The sequence below is a fragment of the Taudactylus pleione genome, unplaced genomic scaffold (genome assembly GCF_031769625.1).
Source record: "Taudactylus pleione unplaced genomic scaffold, aTauple2 ptg000179l, whole genome shotgun sequence".
In the NCBI taxonomy this organism is placed as follows: Eukaryota; Metazoa; Chordata; class Amphibia; order Anura; family Myobatrachidae; genus Taudactylus; species Taudactylus pleione.
In genome coordinates this window covers 21,242,945-21,266,178 of record NW_028284581.1, presented here as the reverse complement: position 1 = coordinate 21,266,178, position 23,234 = coordinate 21,242,945, and the positions used below count along the sequence as shown (strand labels likewise).

Below are 23,234 nucleotides of genomic sequence, written 5' to 3'. Positions count from 1 at the left end.
TGGCTATGTAATGCTGTCCACTTTCTTGCAGTATGCAAATGACCACCTAACTGAAGAGACCCATGAGGCAGGATTAGAGGAAACTAGCAGTTTCTTGAGGTACCCCAGAACCAAACAGGCCTAGGTTCTTCCGTTGCCGGTTAAACCTCAATGCAGTGTCTACTGGTCATACAGATGTTCCACCTCAGCGATTTCAACATAATGATGCTGTATGACCTCATCAAGACTTTTCAGCTTGTTGCAGACACTGCACGATCACGTGCCATATCAGGGCCGTACAAGCTACTGTGTGCTTGCATTTAGCATGTACTGCGTATGCCCGCACTGTAGTGCAACATAATCCTTCCCTGTAAAGTTGTATAGGCTCACAGTAGTGTCTTTAAGCCCCCAAAATGGTGCCTCATACATCTAGCCTCAATACGCCACACAGTGCGATTTGCCTGGCGTGAGTGAGACGCCTGTTCCCGTGCTACGCTGATAGCGCTTGGTGTCCTGTTTTTGCCGAAAATGCGACTAAGGCCTGTATTCAGTTAGCCACGAAAAGCGCAATATTTTCGCCTCATCTGTCTGTTTGGACGCAATGTTTTCGCCATGCGCATCCCCACTTTTCACCCTATTCAATTCCAAGACAGGTGAAAACGCGTATAGGCCTAATGTAATGAGTAGTGAAATGGACAGCATATTTTGGGGAAATCAGTCTGTACCCCATGAAAAGCCTAACTGACCCTGGTAATCAATATAGAAGTGTATTAATAGGCCTAATAAAAGTATTTAGTGATCTTATATTGCGTGAAAGGACTGTTATATGCATATTTGCATAAGTGTTGAAAAATTATATAAAGCAATGTTTTTTGAGAAAAGTACGTCCCATAGTTAAATTTGGGGTACATGTAAATGCGTACTAGTATATCTTGATGTCTCTAAAGTGAAGATTTAAAAAAAATAAAAAAATACATCTGCTGCAGCCTCCTGCAGGCCTAAAAACACCTGGCTCAACCTTATAGCCCCACAAAATACCAGGCCCCCTACTTTTTACCTATTTTCCAACACTTTTTAAATATTAAGTCGCTTTTAGGGTGTTTGTAATTTTTATTTATTTGCCTTATTAGTCATTGGGGGGGGAGGGGTCCAAAGGGTTCCTGATCAAGTCCGCACACTTGTACCTCAAAATAGAGATTTTTCACCGAATTCCTCCTGCCTCTGGGAGGAGAAACTTATTCGCCTGTTTTTGCCTATGGAGTTTTCACGTAGATGAAAACATTCTGGAATTGAATAGGGCGAAAAGTGCAAATTGGCGAAAACCTTTCGCCGATCACGGCATTTCGCCTCTACTTGGGTTCGGCCCTAAGTCAGATTGTGCTGATTAATATGATATGTGACACTTGTATATATGTGTGCACCTGAGTCTGTATATGAAGCGCAACGAAACTTGGAATGAAAAAAGCTGCGGCTGCTACATTGTAGCACTTCGTATAGAGAATCAGAGACTTAATTGCATATTAATTTAATCAGCACAGTCTGCTGCTGTGCCTTAGTCGCATTTTCTGCCACTAGCAGAGTCTCACAGAATCTGGCACACCGAGGGGGCTTTTTAGCACGACTGCAGCAAAGATGTGTAAGGACACATCTGTAAGTTTTTCTACAGACACTCTCCCACTCCTCTTCAAGTGGGTTGGGTAAGGGATCCCGGTGTTCAGGATACAGACAGTCAGAATACCGATACAAGTACGTAAGTATACTAACACTGGTGTACAATCGGGAAGCCAGCTGCCGGAATCCCGGCCGCCGGCTTCCCAACTGCTTTATCCCACCGTGGGATAAATGACCGGCGTCTATATCTAGACGCCGCTCATTTCCCCGATGCCGGGAGACCGGCGCCCGGCATCCCGATCGAGCGGATGCCGGGCATCACGAGCGGACAGCCGCGGGGGGGAGGGTTGTGTTTAGGGCACCACTTGGGGACTTAGGGTTAGGCACCCCCCCCCGGGAGGATTAGGGTTAGGCTAGGGGAGGGAGGGTTAGGGTTAGGTACCCCCGGGGGGACTTGGGGTTAGGCACAGGGGGGGAGGTTAGGGTTAGGCACCCCTAAGGAGGGTTAGGGGGGTTAGGTTAGATTAGTAGATACTTACCTTACCACAATCGGGATTTCCAGAGCTGTCGGGCTTCCACTGCCGGGCTCTGCTATTTTGTCGGGCTGCCGGGAATCGAACTCCCGGCCATGCGGCAGCCGGGATATCGTACCAATTCCCTAACACTAACCCTCCCACAGCCACAGCCTAACCCTAATTCTTCCCTCCCATAGCCTAACCCTCCCCCCCGCAGCCTAACGCTAACCCTTCCCCTATTGCCTAACCATAACCCCTAAATGTAACCTTCCCCCTAACCTGAATAATTACCGTCAGGATGCTGGTGGTTGGGAAATAACGAAAGTACTAGGTCAGATTTAAGCTAATGTTTCAATCTCATTTAATCAAGATTTTTCTCAGAGACCAACTGCATACAATGAAAACATATATATATATATATATATATATATATAAAAGAAACCAGACAAACTCACCCAGATGCTACGTGGTGCACATCCGGCATCGGACACGTGGCTCGGGTAAGACTACGTCATCATACGCAGTCAAATTCCCCTCCGTCATGCTCAAGCCGGCAAAGTGCATTAGTTGCTATGGTGACAAACCCAACCACCAACACATCCATTAAGGCGTCAGCCTTAATGATCGTAATTTCATTGCTTTTGAAGTTTGAGTGGCAGAAAATCAATAGGTTTTGTGAATTTTCAGATCATGTCTAAGTAGCCTTAATGGGACATGTGAAACCGTAAGGTTTTTTGTCTATGGAAAATATATACCTCTCTCTCCCTCCCCACATATAGAATATGTATACAGCACCACATACTTCCCGTCTCATAGCACAGCACCTCTCTCCCCTCCCAGCATAGTTCCCCTGGTCTCCAGCACACCTTTCCCAGCACAGTCAACACCCTTCATCCAGCACAGCACTCCTGCCCTTTTCCAGCACCCCTTTCCCAGTACAGTCAGCACCCCTCATCCAGCACAGCATCCCTACCTCATTATGCACACTTTCCCAACTTGGCACCCCTCATCCAGCACAGCACCCCCTGGCCTCATTATGCACCCCTTTCCCAGCTCAAAACCCCTCATCCAGCACAACACCAATGACCTCATTATGCACCCCTTTCCCAGCAGAGCACCCCTCATCCAGCACAGCACCCCTGGCCTCATTATGCACCCCTTTCCCAAAACAGTAAGCACCTCTCATCCAGCTCAGCACCCCTGGCCTACCTAGCACAGTCAGCACCCCTCATCAAGCAGAGCACCTCTGGCCTCATTAATTAGGCCCCTATTCCCAGCACAGCACCCCTCCGTCATCCAGCACAGCACCCCTGGCCAGACTGACCTCATATGCAGTTCTTTCCCAGTCATCCAGCACCCCTCTTCCAGGTGAGAGCTGTGTTACTTATTTAGACTTCTAAATCAGGACCAGGCAGTCTTGGTCGTCCCTGCTTGTTTTGTCCAGCTCCTGGTGTGAGCGGGGCGGCAGATGGAAGTAAAACCGTGAGGTGATAAGTTCCGCAAAGCAGCAGCTGCTAGTGGTTATGCCTAAAATATATTAATTGGCCGGGGACAGTAGCGCTTTGACATGATATCATCTCCAAGCGCCAAGGAAATGCCGGAAGACCCGGGTCACTGAATACTTGGGTCCAGTGTAAAGATTGACGACCAGGGAAGAACCAGAGTCATCACCCATGTGTGAAAGGGGTAAACCGGGCTTCAACCTGTGCTCAGTGTCCCAGGTCCGAGTCAGGTTGAAGCCGGGATTTTATGTCTGGAAAGGGGTATTAGTGTAAGCATTTGCAACTGCTAATTTAGCTTTTCGTTGCAGCTGTTCCAACACCAGAGCAAAACTTAATTATCTCAGTGCATTAGTGTCAGCCACAGAAAATAATACTCCACCCTACGGTCCCACACAGCACTGTATACCATTATGAACTTCCTGGGGAATTTGGTTTGACATTAGTTAATTGCAATATTCCTGAGCTAAAATACCATCTAAAACTTTACCCAGTAGTATATCATAATATGTATGTTAGATGCTGATAGCAACTTAAAGAACTTGGTGTTTAGCTCAACTTAAATGTCATCATTTAATTCTGTAAAGGGTCCTTAATTTATATACAAAATAAACTACTATTTAATTAACATACATAAAATATTTCATGAACATACCCTCAGCTGAATATCCTTTACTGCCCTGAATTATGTTAAATAAGTTTGCATCTGAATGTCATTGTTTAAAAATAAATTAGACATGTTCTAATAAAACATTGACTGAATAAAAATGAATTGCTCAATATACCCCTGAAAATAACAGTTGAGAGAAGATATTAATTGGCACAGCTTGCAAAGATTTATTTTGAGTGAGTCTTTCTAAGTGGAAACCTAGTCTCTGAGCTGCTGAAGACATTAGTGTTAATTCAAAGAGGCTTCTGGGTAAGGATACTTAATCAAGTTGTCATTTTGCCTTGGATCTTGGAAACACAATTTGAGAAAATAGTATTGGGTGGCACACTTTAACAAACAGCACCTGGTGTTCATAGATTAAGTAAATAATCATATCCACTATATTTTCTAAAAATAACATTTTGTATGAGCTACAGTATCTCTAAACAAGATATATTTTGTAATTCTGTGGTTTAAAGATTTTTTTTTTCTATTCTCCAGACAAATAATACTTGAAACATAAAGCACAGACATCCACATTAAATCCTTTCTTAATGAAAGTTTTTGAACTGAGAAGGACAATATAATGCTCTCTAAAAGTCCATCTGCTTTTTATTCTGTTACAGCCAATCGATCAGACAGACAGTGTGTGCTTGGTTATAACTCTGATTAAGTGGGGACTATGATGCATCCTCAGTATACAGTATTTGGACAAATGTAATGTTAGAAACTAAGAGCATTTCAAAGTCATTCTGACTGGAACGGATGCTATGGGTATTGAAATGCCGGCGGCTAATATCTGTTTTCTGCACTTCGATAAGTCTAAAGTTGGGTACACATTGGAGCAATGTGTACCTGGACGATACAGCAGGCAAAAGTCTGCATATCATAACCATGGTACACATCAGAACGATGTAAAGAAGGATGGAACGATCACTTGTTCCATCCTACGTTACCTTGCACAGGTTACAGCGCCGCATGTGATATCGTCGTTTGGCCATGCATCTCCGCTGACCAGAAGATATCGCTAACGACCGCTGGATTGGCCATACACACTGAACAATGTGGCCGATATGTCATTCTGATTCGGCCAGAAACAACATACCGGGCCAATATTGCTCCAGTATGTACCCAGCTTAAATCTGTCTCCATTTGCAAATATAGAATAATTATCTAAATTACCATCGTCCTGCCTGCTGTCCTGCACGGAATGGGATTGAAATACCGGCGGCCGGTTCAAATCCCGACAGGAGGAAATCCCGATAGCGGCAGGTAACTTGCCTAACCCACACCGCTCCTCCCCCCCCCAACGATAACCCCCCCTTAGGGGTGTCTAACCCTAAACTCCCGCGGTGGTGCCTAACCCTAAGTCCCCCTGAGGGGTACCTATCCCTAACTCCCCGCACCCTAAACCTAACCCTCCCGGGGGGTGCCTAACCCTAACCTCCCCCCAGCGGCGCCTTACCCCCACTTCCCCTAGCCTAACCCTCCCTGGGGGGTGCCTAAGTACCCCCCGAGGTTGCCTTAACCTATCCCCCCCTCCCCCCGTGGCTGAGTGCTAGGGGCGGCCGGACTCGCCTCGATCAGTCCGGCGTCGGGATGAAGATAGGCGTCTGTATGTCGACGCCTAACTTCTGTCCTTTGCCGGTCTTCTAGTGTTGGGATATAGACCTACGTCCCGGTAAAATATATAGGGTTATTGGATACCCAAAAATACTTTCATGTTTATCATTTATTAATGAGCCATGACGATTAGCTGTTAGGTTGAAATTATTTAGGCTATTTTTTATTTAATTTTTCTATAGTGTTCTAAAGGAATGGAAAGATTTATAAATAATATTCAATTTCAGGGACATGTAATCTGTCATTATATACAGATGTGTTCTCCTACATCTAGCCTCAATACGCCATGCAACACGATATGCCTGGCGTGAGTGAGCCACCAGGTGCTGTGCAACTCAGCTAGCATTGGGCATCTTTTTTACTGAAAATATGTGTAAGTCACACTGCGATGCAACTAGGACGCACCAGGAGACTGTGCTGATTAATTTAATATGTGACACCTGTATATCTGTGTGTGAGTCTGTATACGGAACTTGGCGTGGATAAAAGCTGCAGCCTCAAATTAAGCAGCACAATGCGTCCTAGTCGCATTGCATTGGTAAAATGATGCAAAAAAGACACCCAACACTAACAGGGTCTCATGGGATCTGACGCGCCGATAGGGGCTGTTTGGAGTAACTGCAGCAAAGATGTGCGAGGACACATCTGTAGCACCTACACGCTGCAAAGTTCTTGCCCAGTGGAGCTTACAATCTATATAGCCTACCGCACAAACCCACTATAGTTCATTTTGTCAGAGACCAATTAATCTAACAGTATATCTTTTGGAATAATAATTTTTGTAGTGCAATTATATACATTTCTGTATTGTACATGTGCACCAAAAAGCATCATTATGTACACTTCAGTGAATTTTATGCTGGATACACAATGGTCGATATTTTGTTCACACAGCCGACGAACAATACACATCGTCCCTACCTTCGGCCAGTGTGTATGCACGATATATCTGTGAACCAAGTAATTTGCAGATATATTGTTTCGACTATGCAGCATGGCATATGCAATACATCTGAAAGATATATAGTGCCCATCTACCTGCATGTACGGGTGAACGACCCATTTGCTGGACGCAAGAACCAGCGACCATAAAGTAACACTTGGTTCCTGTGTCCAGACCTATCGGGGGGCCGATTGGTAAATGTGTATGTGTATAAATATCATTTGTGCAGAACACTTAACAAATCATTGGAGCGGCCGGCCAGTCCATCGTTCGGGTGTGTGCCCCATATTAGACTTGCGGCTCTTTATGTGTGAAGAGGTGGAACAAACGTGGCCAAATGTAAACTTCGTTCAGTAAGAATGTTTGCCTGCAAGTCTAGCACATCTTTACATACGGCCTTGTGGCCTGATTATGAGATGGAAGCAAACCCAATGGTTTACATACATCTGCGAAGTCTTTAGATATGTGCAGAAGCCGTTTGCATGTACAGATAGGGGACTGCAATAACGCTCGCAGTGCCCCAGAATGATTGACATGGTGCTGGCGTTTGGGGGTGGCGTCAGGCAGCGCCCCAGGAAACATGATCGTGTCGGCCCCGTTTTCTGGGCATGCTGAAGCCAGCACTGTGTGATATGCGTCCATCTCTGAATCGGGCTCTTAGATTCTCAAATGTGCTTATTAGGAGGCATGTTTTGTGCAGGTACTGGTGACCTACAGATGTGTCTTCACTCGTCTTTGATGCAGTCGCTCCAAACAGCTCCTCTCAGCGCACCTGTGAGACTTTACCAAGTACCCACTGCTTTATTTTTTCACATATAAATGGTAAGTTTACATATGATCAAGCCTTTGGGAGCCTATAATGTAGGTACAGCCCTGACCAGATGCATTCAATATCAACATATTTACAATTATACAAACAGGAAATACAATATGTAAAATATAATGTGGCTAGTTTTCCTTCCACTTTTAATGTTTCATGCATTAAGAGAATGTTTCTTCTCCAACAGAGCCAGCAGTTTCCTGGCATCCTGTCTGAAAACAGTTTATCTGGACAAAGTGGAACTGGCTCCCAGCAGGTGATATTGGTGAGCCATGCAACGCAACCGCCCAGCAGTGACAGTGACCTCCATTACCAGGTACTTTTCAAACAACTATTAAAATAATTAATTTTATTTTGCATATCTACTAGCAGAAGTAGTATCACTTGAGGATATAGCATTTTCTTGGACATGCATAATTCAAAAGATGTGAAATATCTACTTCACCCATGCAGTGTATAACCTTTGTGTCATGTCACTGGGGTTTTCTGTATTTCGATCAGGAGCCTTCAGATTAGATCTTGATAAAGCTCTTTCTCATTTAGACCAGTTCTACTAATGGTTGTATATATGTTATGAATACAGTCTAATAAATACTCGGAATGAAGTGCCGGAGTCATGGTGGATGTAGTCTCTAGAACTGTAATACAGCAGAAACAGTGAAGTGCCAGTAGTACCAGTGATAGCCTGTAGGAGATGTAGATACTTACGGCTACACACTGGAGAGAGTATATCGTAAGGGATTGCGTCATTGTTTAGTGAGACACCTGCTGCAATAGGTGCAAATTGCAGAACAGCCCAAGAGGTAGATACTTGAGATGAATGTGGACTGAATAAGCTGCTGGATGCACTAGTATACACACACTTTTGGTTACTGCAGACAGATACTGATGCACTTTGGAAGTGCAGATAGTAGCTGGAAGCCACTGTAGCCAGGAGCCAGGTCTCGTGTAGTAGTTTTTTGGCAATGAGCATGCCAACACAGGAGGTTTAAATTGGGCTTTCCCAACGCCTATTAGTCAGACAGGTCATGTGAGCAGGGCTGTTATTGGGGTTTATGCAAGCGATGTCGTCGTACAGAGCGCAGGGTTCTGTGGGTGGCACCGTCGCTGGCATCTAGCCCTTGTCTCTGACTGGCAGAGTGTCTGTAACGACACCTTGCAGCCAGGATCATTGCTGCAGGGCTGCCTGGAGCATCCTTGCACACTGCAACCTGCACAGCCTCCTGGAGCGTCCTCAAAATGCTTTGAGCAGTGCTGTACTTCCCAATCCTGCTGGAGGGCTCCTTCGGCATTCTTGCTAGTTACAGCACTGCATGTGGGTGTGGCTGTTGGAATTTGGTAAAGTGATGTAGTCACATGAACAAATTCAAGATGGCGTTGCCCATGCTCCGCCGCCCCTGGTTCTACCAGAGGGGATTTGTCAGGCCCACATAGAGATATCCAAAAGAAGAATACTAGGTACCTGGCTCTAGTTCTAATATAATACTTGGTCTGATGTCTATATAAATATATTTAACAGCACTATTTCATCAATTGAAATCAGACACGATCATACTGAAAACAGTGTAACAAATACTTAATTCCTTTCCTTGGGTGACGATTATCCTCTTGTCACCTTGTAGAGATTTTAGACCATTTGTATTTCATAGACATGAAAAATAAAAGATAAGAATCTTCACAGTGTAAAATGTAACAATAATTTATTTTGTTCGTCCATGAACAACACTCGTATAATGTTCAAAAACCGCTTCTTTAAAAAACACTAAATCAATAATAATCACAATGGTACAGGGGGAGACGTTACCAGATCTATGTGATTTGTGGAGCAAGTAAAAAGATCTTTCTCAAGTTGAAGGCTTCGTAACCCCAGACTCTGCTTGCTCCCATCACATAAAGCCACAACGTCATCCTTCTAGTACAGCCAAATCTTTAAAATCTCTTGTCATAGACCAACCCGTATCGAGCTGTGCTCTTCGTCAGGGCAATATGACAGGACTGCAAAGCTGTTCTTTTATAAGATGGAGGATAATCCCTTGCAGGTCAAAGTTCGTCTATGCCTCCTTGACTTAATCAATTCCAAACAAAGTTGCAAAGTGCCTATAAATCCATATAAGTATATTTCCCAATGTGCCCACATAAAAATGGATCAATATACAAAAAAATGTCTTATTTAATAAAACCGGAAGTGAATAGTCCCTTACTTTTATGGGGAACTTTCATACCCATATTATTCCCAGCTTGCCCGCTCTTCATGTGTCCAAGTGTAGTGCAATCTCCCATGATGTTGCGCTAGGCTCCTTGATCAATCACCACTGCCTTGGCTGTTAAAAAAGTCATTGTGCAGCTGCCGGTGTCTGGAACGCTTGCGGACCACAGGGGTTCCCGACCGGAAATGACGTTCCGCTTCATCCCGATGTCAATTCCGGAAGTAACATGATACCGAGGACTCCATCCTCCCGCTCTGTTCTTAGGATGGCAAGTCCTTTTGGCTACTTCCGCCAACCACTTAGGTGGCTGTGACCATGGGCTCTATACATGTGGGATATCTCTTTCAATTCACCCTTGTTCTATGTCCTATACTGGAATATGTAATGACAAAAAATGGGTGAGTTATCCTTAATGATGCCTTCAACTAATCTCCAGGCATCATTAAAGGGAGACGAATATAAAAATTATTATATCAACCAAAAGAATTTAAAATACATGATTATATGGACTATAGTAAAATACATAATAAGAAAAATACATAATAAAAAAAAAAAATATATATATATATATATATATATATATATATATATATATATATAATGAGGAAAAGTGGTCTCCAAATAATGGAACATGTGCTTGGGGGAAAAAGTAGTTAAAATATGATCCGAAGATCATATGGAGCATATTGCAAAAACACATGATGAGAACAACATATATGCATTATATAAAAAGGGATACTCAAAAGTCTGCTATTTACATAAATATAAAGCACTAAATTTTTAAGATGTAAACAGTCTGGAACCAATAAGGATGTGGAATATATTCGTAATTTTATAGCTATCTTGACTTTTATAAAAACCATTTGAGTTCGAAGTCCAAGTTGAGTCCATTTGGATGTAAAGGTTTTTAATTTTATGTATCCACTTCATTTCTGCCTGCCATAGCGAGCATGCGTTCTTCATTCCTGTTCCTCCAATTTCCTTTTACATTTTCTGTGGCCATAAATCTAATAATGGCCTTGGGGGAACAGTCGTGAAATTCCTTGAAATGGATTGACAAGGAATGTATGGATAATCCTTTTGCGTATGTTCCTTAGATGTTCCCCCAAACGTGTCTTTAGTGATCTACTAGTCCTTTCTACATATATCAACTTGCATTGGCATTCGATTAAATAGACTACATTGCTTGTATGGCAAGTAGTAAAGTCCTTTAAAGTGTATTTCTTACCTCTGACTTCAAAATCTGTTACTTTAGTCGATGCAGTTTTCATTTCTTTACATGGTGCGCATTTCCAGCACCGATGACACCCTTTGGTTCTGACTAGATGCAATTTTGAAATTGGAGGGGCACTCTACGTCAATTTGTTCTTCAGATTTGGAGCCTTCCTGTATATGAACTTTGGCTTTCCAGGGATGATGGTCTTTAAAATGGGATCTTTTTTGAGTAGGTGCCAATGCTTCCTTACTATGGCCTCCACTTTTTTATATTGTCCCGAATAGCCTGTAATGAAAGTAAATTGATGCATATCACCCACCCCCTTTCTTCTGATGTCTCTTTTTTTACTTTTTGTAAGAGTGGTCCTCTATCCATCTCCATCACTTGATCTCTAGTTTCCTTCAACTTTTCTTTAGGGTATCCCTTTTCCAATTGTCTTTCTGCAATAGTACATATCTGTTCTTCACACACTGTATCTTTGCTACAATTGCGCCTTAGCCTAATGAACTGGCTCTTTGGAACACTATTGAGCCAGTTCACATGATGTTCGCTATTTTTGGCTATGTAACTGTTTGCGTCAGTGGTTTTGCTCAAGCACTTGGGCTCTATTTTTCCTGCTTCCACATAAATTTCCAGATCCAGAAAATTTACTTTTTTCTGACTCACATCATAGGTTAATTTTCTATTCAAGTTGTTACCATTTAACTGTTCACAGAAGATGTTCAGTTCCTCTCTAGTTCCTCTCCATGAAAACATGATATCGTGATTGTATCAATACCAGGACACCAAGTTCTTACCCCAAGCTATGTGTTCCCACACCTGTTCATTCTCCCAGTATGCCATTAACTGGTTGGCATAGCTCAGGGCGAACTTGGTGCCCACAGCTAGGCTGTGCCTGTTTTTTTAATGTAATATTGTCTATCGAAGAAGAAATAGTTATTATTCAGAATGGATCAGGTATTTTCTTGCTTCTGGAATATTACTCTGCTCCAAAGACCATTTAACGGCCTCCAGTCCCTTGTCATGTGGGATACTTGTGTACAGTGAAGCTACATCAGCTGTGATTAAAAACATATCATCTTCCCACTGCATCATATTCAATTTATTTAATGTGTCAGTTGTATCTTTTAGATATGATTTATTTGTTACAACTAATGGTTGAAGCAAATGATCGATGAATTCTGATAAGTTCGTGGGTAGGCTCCTTACACCCGCCACTATTGGTCTACCTGGAGGTCGAGATGCACTTTTATGGACTTTGGGCAGGGTGCAGATAGTCGGGATTGAGGGATCGGTAATATTCAAATTCCTTCTTTGATATGGTCCCTCTATCCAGATGTTTTTTTAAGAGTTTTTCAAAATTGGTTTTCATCCTCTGGTTTAGGTCACTCTTCAATTTGGCATACGTTTTTCCATCATTTAATTGACAGAGAACCTCTTCATTGCAATCCTTAACATCCATAATGGTGACGCCCCCTCCTTTTATCACATGGTTTAATGATTATAGTTTCATCCTTGCGTATTGGTTTTAATCCAACCTTCTCTCTTCGTGTTAAATTGTTGGTCTTAATTTTCTGATCCTCTAATTTTTCAATGTCCTCCAGGATAGATTTCTGGAAACTGTCCAAGAGGCTTCCTTTTAGATATTTTGGATAGAAAGTGGACTTCTCTTTGAATTCAAAATTGTCCTATTTCTCTTCTTTCCTGTCAGATTCGGTTTGTCCTTTTTTTCTCTTCTTTCATCTTAAAGAACTTCTTAACCGTGATTTGTCTATTATGTGGGATTGAGAGTATCCCTATCTAGGTTCAGACTGCTTGTTGGTTCTATGTAATGGGGGCTAAGATCCCGATATGTAAAACTTTACTATTATCTGAAGAATTTGCACTATGGTGGTGTCCCTGTTACTGTAAACAATAAAGGTAGGTAGTTTTAAAGTTCAAAATGATTATTCTGGTCAGCTTGGCAGTATAGCTAGAATTGTTCTCTCAAATAAGAAAAAAAAATGAGAACAGCCTTTTGGTGCAAAAAAAAAGGGAGACAATGTTCTATACATTTGAATACAATATCGTACCTTTGCACAAAAATAATGTAACCTATATTGCTATAGTAAATGCATGGATTTTGAATGGCTTTATAGTTCTGCCCAGCAGGCTTGCTTGGAAATTCACTTAGTGATAAAGGCTATTATGTTTCTTACTTAGATATTAGTTTTCGAATGAAAACTGCTCTAGTTATCCAGGCAAATCCCCCAAGTTTGTGCAGGATTTTAGCAACATACATTGCTTTCAGTCATGGAATTTAGCCCATAATCTTAGTTTAATTTGCAACTATAAAGTATCACATTCTATCATGCTGTAGCAAAACTATGAGCATTTGCATCAGTATTATTACTGGTATTTTAGGAGTAATGTCAAGTTGGCAAAGACCATCTATTTATACAATCTATTTTTGATGCAATTTGTATTTCATAGGTTACAGACGAATCTCATATTGAAAAGAACAGCGATATAGATAAGCACGACCGAATACATCAGTGTTTTGAATGCAATCATTACTTTCCTTCAGCATCCATATTAGCCGAGCACAATAAAGAATCTCATGGCAAAGAACGGATTCATGTGTGCCACCTGTGCAGTAAAGCCTTCAAGAGAGCATCTCATTTAAAAGTAGGACTGTGTTATTGTAAACCTTTAACATGGAATGATTATTTTCCTAGACTACAGTATATTCAGGTTCCCAGTGGTATAGCATTGGGATCTGTGAGAGCAGTTTCCATTTTATTTTGATAGCCAAATAATTGTAATGTGATTAATATAAACTGGGAAAATTGATTTTTGCTCTGGGAGACCTACTTTAAAATCAATTTAGTTTTTAACTGCATTTACATTTGGGGTGAAAAAGTTTCACCCTATGTTCCACTTCTCTCACTAGAGGTCCATAAGCTGCTCCCTGTTTCCATTTTTTCCTAAATTTGTTCAATAGCTGGAAGTTTGGCATTGTGTGGAGAGGTGTGTGGCTGCATGAACCAGTTTGAACAGCAAACCGCTGATTCTTAATGGTCCTTCAGCTCACACCATTTTAAAATGGTGTATGATATTAGTGTCCAACTCACACAGCTAACCAGAAGCTTTAAGGTTTATGTTTTGTATTTTTTTTCATGTCCCTTAGCTGTGTATTGTTTTACTTGATTTGTATTTAATGTGTGTGTGTGTGTGTGTGTGTGTGTGTGTGTGTGTGTGTACATATATATATATATGTGTGTGTGTGTGTGTGTGTGTATGTATATATATATATATATATATATATATATATAAATATAAATATATACATACAGTCAGGTGCATAAATATTGGGACATTGACAGAATTTTCATATTTTGGCCTCTATTCACCACCACAATGACTTTGAAATGAAACAAACAAGATGTGATTTAACTGCAGACTTTCAGATTTAATTTGAGGGTAATTACATCCAAATCAGGTGAACGGTGTAGGAATTACAACGGTTTCTATATGTGCCTCCCACTTTTTAAGGGGCCAAAAGTTTTGGGACAAACTAAACAATCCTAAATCTAACTTTCACTTTTTAATACTTTGTTGCAAATCCTTTGCAGGCAATAACAGCCTGAAGTCTGGAAAGCATAGACATCACCAGACGCTGGGTTTCATCCCTGGTGATGCTCTGCCAGGCCTCTACTGCAAATGTCTTCAGTTCCAGCTTGTTCTTGGAGCATTTTCCCTTCAGTTTTGTCTTCATCAAGTGAAATGCATGCTCAATCGGATTCAGGTCAGGGGATTGACTTCGCCATTGCATAACATTCCACTTTTTACCCTTACAAAACTCTTTGGTTGCTTTTGCAGTATGCTTCGGGTCATTGTCCATCTGCACTGTGAAGCGCCGTCTGATGAGTTCTGAAGCATTTGACTGAATATGAGCTTATAATATTGCCCGAAACACTTCAGAATTCACATCATCAATAAATACAAGGGAACCAGTTCCATTGGCAGCCATACATGCCCACGCCATGACACTACCACCACCATGCTTCAATGATGAGGTGGTATGTTTTGGATCATGAGCAGTTCCTTTCCTTCTCCATACTCTTCTCTTCCCATCACTCTGGTACAAGTTGATCTTTGTCTCATCTGTCCATAGGATGTTGTTCCAGAACTGTAATGGCTTTTTTAGATGTAGTTTGGCAAACTCTAATCTGGTCTTCCTGTTTTTGTGGCTCACCAATGGTTTGCATCTTGTGGTGAACCCTCTATATTCACTCTTGTGAAGTCTTCTCTTGATTGTTCACTTTGACACTTATACATCTACCTCCTGGAGAGTGTTCTTGATTTGGCCAACTGTTGTGAAGGGGTTTTTCTTCACCAGGGAAATAATTCTTTTGTCATCCACCACAGTTGTTTTCCGTGGTCTTCCGGGTCTTTTGGTGTTGCTTAGCTCTCCGGTGCGTTCTTTCTTTTTAAGAATGTTCCAAACAGTTGATTTGGCCACACCTAATGTTTTTGCTATCTCTCTGATGGGTTTGTTTTGATTTTTCAGCCTAATGATGGCTTGCTTCACTGATAGTGACAGCTCTTTGGATTTCGTATTGAGAGTTGACAGCAACTGATTCCAAATGCAATTGTCACACCTAGAATCAACTCCAGACCTTTTACCTGCTTAATTGATAATATAATAACGAGGGAATAGCCCACACCTGTCCATGAAATAGCTTCTGAGTTGATAGTCCCATTACTTTTGGCCCCTTAAAAAGTGGGAGGCACATATTGAAACTGTTATAATTCCTACACCGTTCACCCGAATTGGATGTAATTACGCTCAAATTAAATCTGAAAGTCTGCAGTTAAAGCACATCTTGTTTGTTTCATTTCAAAACTATTGTGGTGGTGAATAGAGGCCAAAATCTGAAAATTCTGTCAATGTCCCAATATTTATGGACCTGACTGTATATGTATATATAATTTTATTGTTTAAGTTGTAATGTATGCTCCAGATTTTAATGTATGATTGCAAATTTTACAGGAGCACATGCAGACACATAAGCCTGGACCTTCACGAAGTTCTCAGATGCCAAAATTATTTCAGTGTGATGCATGTGATAAAGCATTTGCTAAACCAAGCCAGCTTGAAAGACACAGTCGAATTCATACAGGTATTTTATGTCCAGGAAAATTGTAATAAAATATTTGACATTAATATGAAGTGCCGTATATTTATATGTATGTAATATTAAACAGGCATTGGGTGTAGGTATATTAGAGGGCAAATCACACATTTTTGTAGAATAAAGAAGCAAGCTTTAATTTGTATACAAAAACTGTTTAAAAAGAAAAAAATATTTTTTCTTTCTCATCCTTAGAGGACACTGGAAATGATGCTGTATTGTGTATGGTATAAGGAGCCTTGTTGCTTTCAAAAGTGGCTCAAAATCAGGCTCGGCCGGGGCTCTACTCTATACCCTTACAGGACCTTCCAGCATCAATTTTTGTTCATGCCTATGTGAGCAGGACAAAAAGGCAGGTTGGGCAGAATGCCCTTCTGTCTGCGCCTGTGGTGGAGCTTGTGTGTTACACTTCAGGGACAAGTGGTTAGAATCCACTTAAGATATGTGGGTAAGAGGTACAGTAACCAGAGGCTATATTATAGATCTGGCTGATTTTGCCCTAGAAAGATTCTTTTCAGCTCATCTTCAGGTCGATCCAAAGAAGCCCTACAAGAAGTTGCTTTCAGCAGGTGTTATTGTCCCGGTGCCCATCGGACATAGAGGTCCTCATTCCGGAGTCAGGAATATTCTACATTTAAAAATCCATCAATGTTCATCTGATGGTAGTTTGTTTCAAAATGGAATCCCTCAGGTCAATAATTAGGAGCATGGAAACCAGAGATTATATGGTATCCTAGTACATCAAGGATGCTTTCCTGCATGCACCCATTTGGAGGAACATCAATCCCTTCTAAGATTTGCAATTCTATCTCAGCATTATCAATTCAGGGCCACACCCAGGGTCTTTACCAAAGTAATGGTGGTGACAATGGCCCTTCACCTATAAAAGCAGTTTTTACAAAGGTTCTGTTACATCATATCAAAATAACAGAAAAGTGTTGGTTTCACATGGTAGGGTAATCATCACCGATCAAATTTAGTCCCATCTCAAATGATGCTCTTCCTGGGAATGCTGTTTGATACCAAAATCATGCAGGTTTTTATTCTGGCCAACAAAATGGCCGGTTTACAAAAATTTGTAAAACAGCAGATGAAATAAAGAGGGTATTAGTGATTTTTTTCCATTTCATCCAATTTCACTCTTGGAAACTCCTGTTGAAAAGCCTTCTGAAATGGGACAGTTCTCAGCTTCATCTGACAACCAATACAGATATGTCCTTTCTCGTCTATACTCCATGCATTGTGAGTCGCGTTACACAGGGCGCATGAGAGGAGCTGGCTCCTCGCATCTTTTTCACCACAAATGCAAATAAGACGCACAAGCAGACTTTGCTGATTAAAATGATATGTGACATGTATATGTTCTGTATGCGGCCGAGTCCGTGAAATCATCACGGAATATGGTGTGGAAAACAGCCGCTGACACTGTACCATGTACAGATACAGCTGCAGTCGCACACAGAACATGCAAATGTCGCATATCATTTTAATCAGCAAAGTCTGCTTATGGGTCTTATTCACAACTCATTGCGAATAAGACGGATTTGTGGCGAAAAAGATGCACAAAAAGACACTCGGAATGAGTAAACTCGCACGGGACTAAACGCGACTAGAAGAACTATATAACACGACTGCAGCAACAACGACTGAAGACACCTCTGTATGTCTCCAGGAATCTGACTATTTATTTTCTGGTGGTTGTTCAGCAACAAACTGAACAGAGGTCATTCTTTTGCAATGGTGGATTAGGTCCTTCTCAAAATGGATGGCAGCCTATCAGGTTGGGACCATTCTTCATTCAATTCAAGTTTCAAAGCAGGTGGTCTCTGCAGGAGGCTTCTCTGCATATGACTTGGAAGTTGGGCAGTTTTCAATGCCTTGGTTGCAGCCCAGACCTGCCTAAAGGATCAGGCAATAAAGGTTTGTCTAGACAATACTATGGCAATATCGTATTTGAAACTTCAAGGGGTCACCAAAAAGTGTCCAGGCCATTAGAGATCAAAGATCTCCTTTGGACAGAAAAGAATGTGTGGGCTCTTACAGTAGTGTTTTATCCCGTCTCAGAGAAATTGCAGGCCAATTTTTGTATCTCAGGGGAGTGATCACTCCATCCAGAGGTTTATCAACAGTTAGTGGACAAACGGGTTAACCTGACGTTGATATGATGGCGTTAAGGTTGAACCTCAAGGCCAGTCATTAGTGTGCCAGGATTAGAGATTCAGATTGGCCAAAAAAGGCCTGGTATTCAGATCTACTGAGTCTGTTACAGGCTCCTTTATGGTCAGGGACCATTCCTGCATTCAGCATTACCGCGACTAGCTTTTATGGCTTGGTTACTAAAGTTGAGATTTTAAAGCCTAAATTATTTTCAGATAAAGTGATTAAAACCATCATGAATGCTAGAAAGCCTGCATCAGCCAAACATTTTCATAGAGTAGAGAAAACCTATGTGTCCTGTTTGGAAGAATGAAAGGTCCCACTTTTTCTGTTAGGATGGCAAGACTTAATTTGTTTCTACAGGGTGGTCCTGATTTGATGTTGAAATTGGGTTCTCCGAAGCCTCAGATTTCATCTCTATTAATTATCGTGTATTCCAGAGGTCCAGACTTTTTGCAGGGGGTACTTCATTTGCAATATCCTTTTCTTCCTCCTCTGGTTCCATTGGTTATGTAACTCTAGAACAGTCACTTTTTTTTTAATTACATTTTTATTGAAAAATCCGCAAAATAACCAGATACAAACAATCTTAGAAATTATTCATCCAAACATATAAAACAAAGTAAAATATAAATTAATAGGGAGGAGGGAAAAACATAAGTAATGAGGGTACATCCAAGAAAAAAACTGATAATATATACATAGCAGAAACTTATTGCAACTGATCACCAACATTTAGAAAAGAATACTCATAATAAAGAATAAAAACAAGTTGATCCAGAATGAAAATCTAATCCACATCCCTAAACTGATAATAAGGGAGACTTAAGTTACTTGAAATCTGCTCAATTAATTTAAATCAACTTATGTACTGGCCGACAGGCGCTTTAGCATCTGAACTATAATCACTCCACCCAAACCACTTCATTAATGGGTCAGTAGCTGAGGAGGAGTAGGACACGCCAGCTGTTTCAAAATCACAGTGAGTTTGTACTTTATTTTCCAAAGCAGTAAAAGTTGGTAAGAGATCCAAATGCCAATGGTAAGCAATAAGGGCTTTAGTGGCAAATAAAATATGCCCCATCACATAACTATCTCCAGAAGCTACAGCTCTTTGGTGGAAATTAAATAATGCTACTAGGGGATCTGGGGGTATAGAAGTACCAGTTACTTTAGTCACATTTTAAATCATTAAAATGAGTGGATTTAAAGTTACTTATTTGAAAGGTATTTATTCTGCTAGGATGGTCTCTGAGTTGGGAGCCCTTTTTGCCATTCACCTTTTTTTTCATGGTGATATAGTGGTTCTAAGACCGAAGACTTCTTTCCAGCCAGAGGTAGTCTCCAAGTTCTATATGAACCAGGAGATTATTGTCCCATCATTTCTGGTCGGCATGGAAAGGACTCTTTTATGTTCTTGAGATGTTTTGGAGCCCTTAAAATGTATGTTCAATGAAGATATTTGTAGGACAGATAACCTCTTTTTACGTTATGATGTTCAAAATTGGGGTCAGCTAGGGGTATATTTACTAAAGTGAGAGTTTTTAGAAGTGGAGATGTTGTCCATAGCAACCAATCAGATTCTACTTAACATTTAACTAGCACCTTCTAGAAGATAATAGCTAGAATCTGGTTGCTATGGGCAACAACTCCACTACTAAAAATGCTCACTTTAGTTAATTTACCCCCTAGTCTTTAAACAGATTATTGCTAAATGGATTATGGCTGTAATCAATTAGTCTTGCATTGGAGAAATACAGTGGATAGGTCAGTTCCAGAGCTAGTCAAGGCTCATTTCACTAGATCCGTGGGGGGCTTTGTGGGTGTTCAGACATTGTGCCTCTTTTGAGCAGGTTTGCAGAGTTCAACCTTGTTGCCTGTACACACTTTCACAAAATGTTATAGATTTCATAAATTTGCATCTAGGGATGCAAGTTTTGGGTGGAAAGTGCTACACACTACATATGAGCATCCCTACCCTTAGGGACAGCTTTGGGACCTCACAATTGCTTTTAGTTGACCCCACGGATTAATGAGAAATAGGATTTTTTTTTTTTTGTTCCTTGTAAGTTTTTCTTAGGAAGTTTGTCCTTCTCCTCTTCCTCTAAATACTCTAGCTCTTTTAGGAATGTCCAGTTGGGTTATATGAGGAGGATGAGCTCTAGTTGGCACCACTGAAAGTGCCCAGGCTCCTCTCACCACCCCATTGTTTCCAGTGTTCCTCATGGACGCAGAGACAAGGATTTTACTGGTCAGTACAAAAATCCAGATTTATTTTACTATACCTGCCAACATTCCCAGTGTCCAAACATGGACAATTTGTGCACACTGCCATGAAAAAGGGGATGATCATGTCATGTTGTTCTATGACCACCTAACATTTAGTTTTGTCATATTCCCTTTGGGGTTACCTATTGCTTCTGAAGTGCTAGATTGCCTCCGACTTTCTTCCCATCCCCTAAAAAAACCCAGCAGCCATATCTCTCAACAGTCGAGGCAGTCAGGACAAAAGTCTTTGTAGTAGAGTTGGAGTCCCATAGAATTAGAATTCTATTTATAGGTCAACTTAGGTGTGAATTATGACTTGTGCTAATATTAGGTCCATGTTTAAAGTTGAAGCACGTTACAGGGTTAAGACATGCAGGGGTGTAGAGAGCAATGAAGAATTCAGGTTCTGAGAGCCAGCAGGATCTTTTAAGGGACTTTGGAAGAGATATAGATTAACATGAACACACATGAAATACAGTAACTTCATAGACCATTTCCTACAAAAAGGTAGGCAATATGCTTGTCATTGGTATAATGTTACAGGCATGTAAAAGTAATGCCGGGTACACACTAGACATATGGAGCACATCGGCCAGTGTGTACCCGCTATGTCGCTGACGATGCGCACTCCCACTCGTCATCAGCGACATCGGCCATAGGACCGGCATGTAGGTCCGACGGGCGTGATCATCAGCAGGGTCCATGCTGCTGAATGCAGTAGGGCACCCGCTGCTACTCCGTTGCTCCCGGCATCAGCAAGTGTGTATGCACTTGCCTATGTCGGCATCACCGCCGGGTCCCACTGCACATCGGGCTGGAAACACATCGCTAAGTGTGTACCCAGCTTTAGATTCATGACAATTCTGTAAACTATGTTATTCTATTTGACTGAGGAATATACCTTGGTTAAATAACTAACATAGAAGCTGCGACTCCCCATTTCAAATTCTGAATTATGTCTTCCAAATACGTGTATATAGTGATGGACCACCACTTCGGTGGGCCAGTTTACTGGTGTTTTGCTTTTTATCAAAATTGGTATGTTTACTATAGAGCTTCTATTTCTAAAAACATACTTAGATGTTTTTTATGTCGTGACCAAACAGTATGTGCAGCTACAAAATCTATAATATAACAGACCTTAAAAATTACAGTTGCCCTCTGAGAGCTGAGAGGAGACCCGCCAATCCCCCCAGCTCTCAGTGGCTGCTAGGGATGAGTTGGATTGTGGCCCCGCCTCCTGATCACATGCACTAGAGTAGGGGTTCTCAACCACGGTCCTCAAGGCACACTAAGAGTCCAGGTTTTAAGAATAACCATACTTGAGCACATGTGACTTAATTAGTACCTCAGTTATTTTGATTTAACCATCTGTGTTATCACTAAAACGAGGACCGAGGTTGGGAATCACTGCACTAAAGGACTGAATGCTGAGTGGAGGTCTGTACTTTCCTATCAGTCCCCGATGCCGGCACCATCATCCCTACAGGGGGAAGAGGGACAGAGATGACAATTAGAGAGACAAAACGGTTGATGGGGACAGAGATCATGGAGACAGAATTGAGGCAAAGAGATGAGACAGACTTGAGGAGGAGGGACAGAGATTAGAGAGAGATGGGTGGGGGATAGGGACAGATGTGAGAGAGAATGAGACAGGGAGGAGGTGGAACAGAAATATGAGAGATGGGTGTAGGTAGGGGAACAGAGGATAGAGAGATGTGGGAGGGGGGACAAATATGATACAGAAAAAGACAGGAGGACAGAAAGGAGAGAGAGATGTGAATAAGTGAGGACAGATATGAGACAGTTGGGGGAGATGTGATGCAGAGAATAGTCTGAGTGTTCATTTTCTGAGTAGTTTAGAGAAATTTTCTTCCCTTCAACAGTTTACAGAGGACTGTAGTTGCATTGTGCTGTTCCTGAACAACCTCTATGAAGCACAGAGTATCATTTTATTGTCTGTGTTACTGTGCAAACTTTTGTATCCTAACAATTCCCCTGAGCTTTCACATTCTAAATGTCATTAAGTAGACATCAGTCTCAGAAGAGTAGTTTATTCATGATGCATATTCTGAGATACAACACATTTGTAATCATTGCTTAAATTTTCTTTCTTTATACCAAGTTTACTTTGCGCATGCTTAGATCTAAACCTAGAGGCAATAACTTTAAATAGCCAACAAATTGAGCAAGCAAAGGATAAACTGCTGTATTATAAGACAAAATGATTGTGTACAGAGACATTGTCAGAGTAACTGTAGATATCAATTAGCAAATAATACTATAGTACTGAACTTGCAACTTACAAATGAGAATCCTATCTAGTTCTAGAGAAATGCAGAAGAAAGTCCCAATATTTGTTCTGGTTTTGTTGACCAGTGTGTACTTGTTTTGATGGGGTTTCCACTGTTATAAATTCCTTTTCTACCTAATAATCATACTTTTGTTGGGCTCCTTCAGTGCAACGTCCACCGTTGGCTCTATTTGCGGAGCCCAGACACTTATATATAGCTCTGATCTCTGTCTTATCACCTTCAGTGCTGCTCCACTTTCTATCACAGGTGGGATCT

At 41.3% G+C, this 23,234-nt stretch overlaps 1 protein-coding gene across 2 annotated transcripts in view; it reads left to right on the top strand.

The window, feature by feature from the left end:
- Positions 1-23,234, top strand: part of ZNF236 (zinc finger protein 236) — a 192,347-nt gene that overhangs the window by 151,743 nt on the left and 17,370 nt on the right. For both annotated transcript variants that reach the window (XM_088475911.1, XM_088475912.1), the window contains exons 29-31: positions 7,827-7,955; positions 13,535-13,729; positions 16,098-16,227. In XM_088475911.1, the coding sequence (XP_088332037.1) occupies positions 7,827-7,955; positions 13,535-13,729; positions 16,098-16,227 (454 nt within the window). The remainder of the gene's footprint in view (positions 1-7,826; positions 7,956-13,534; positions 13,730-16,097; positions 16,228-23,234) is intronic.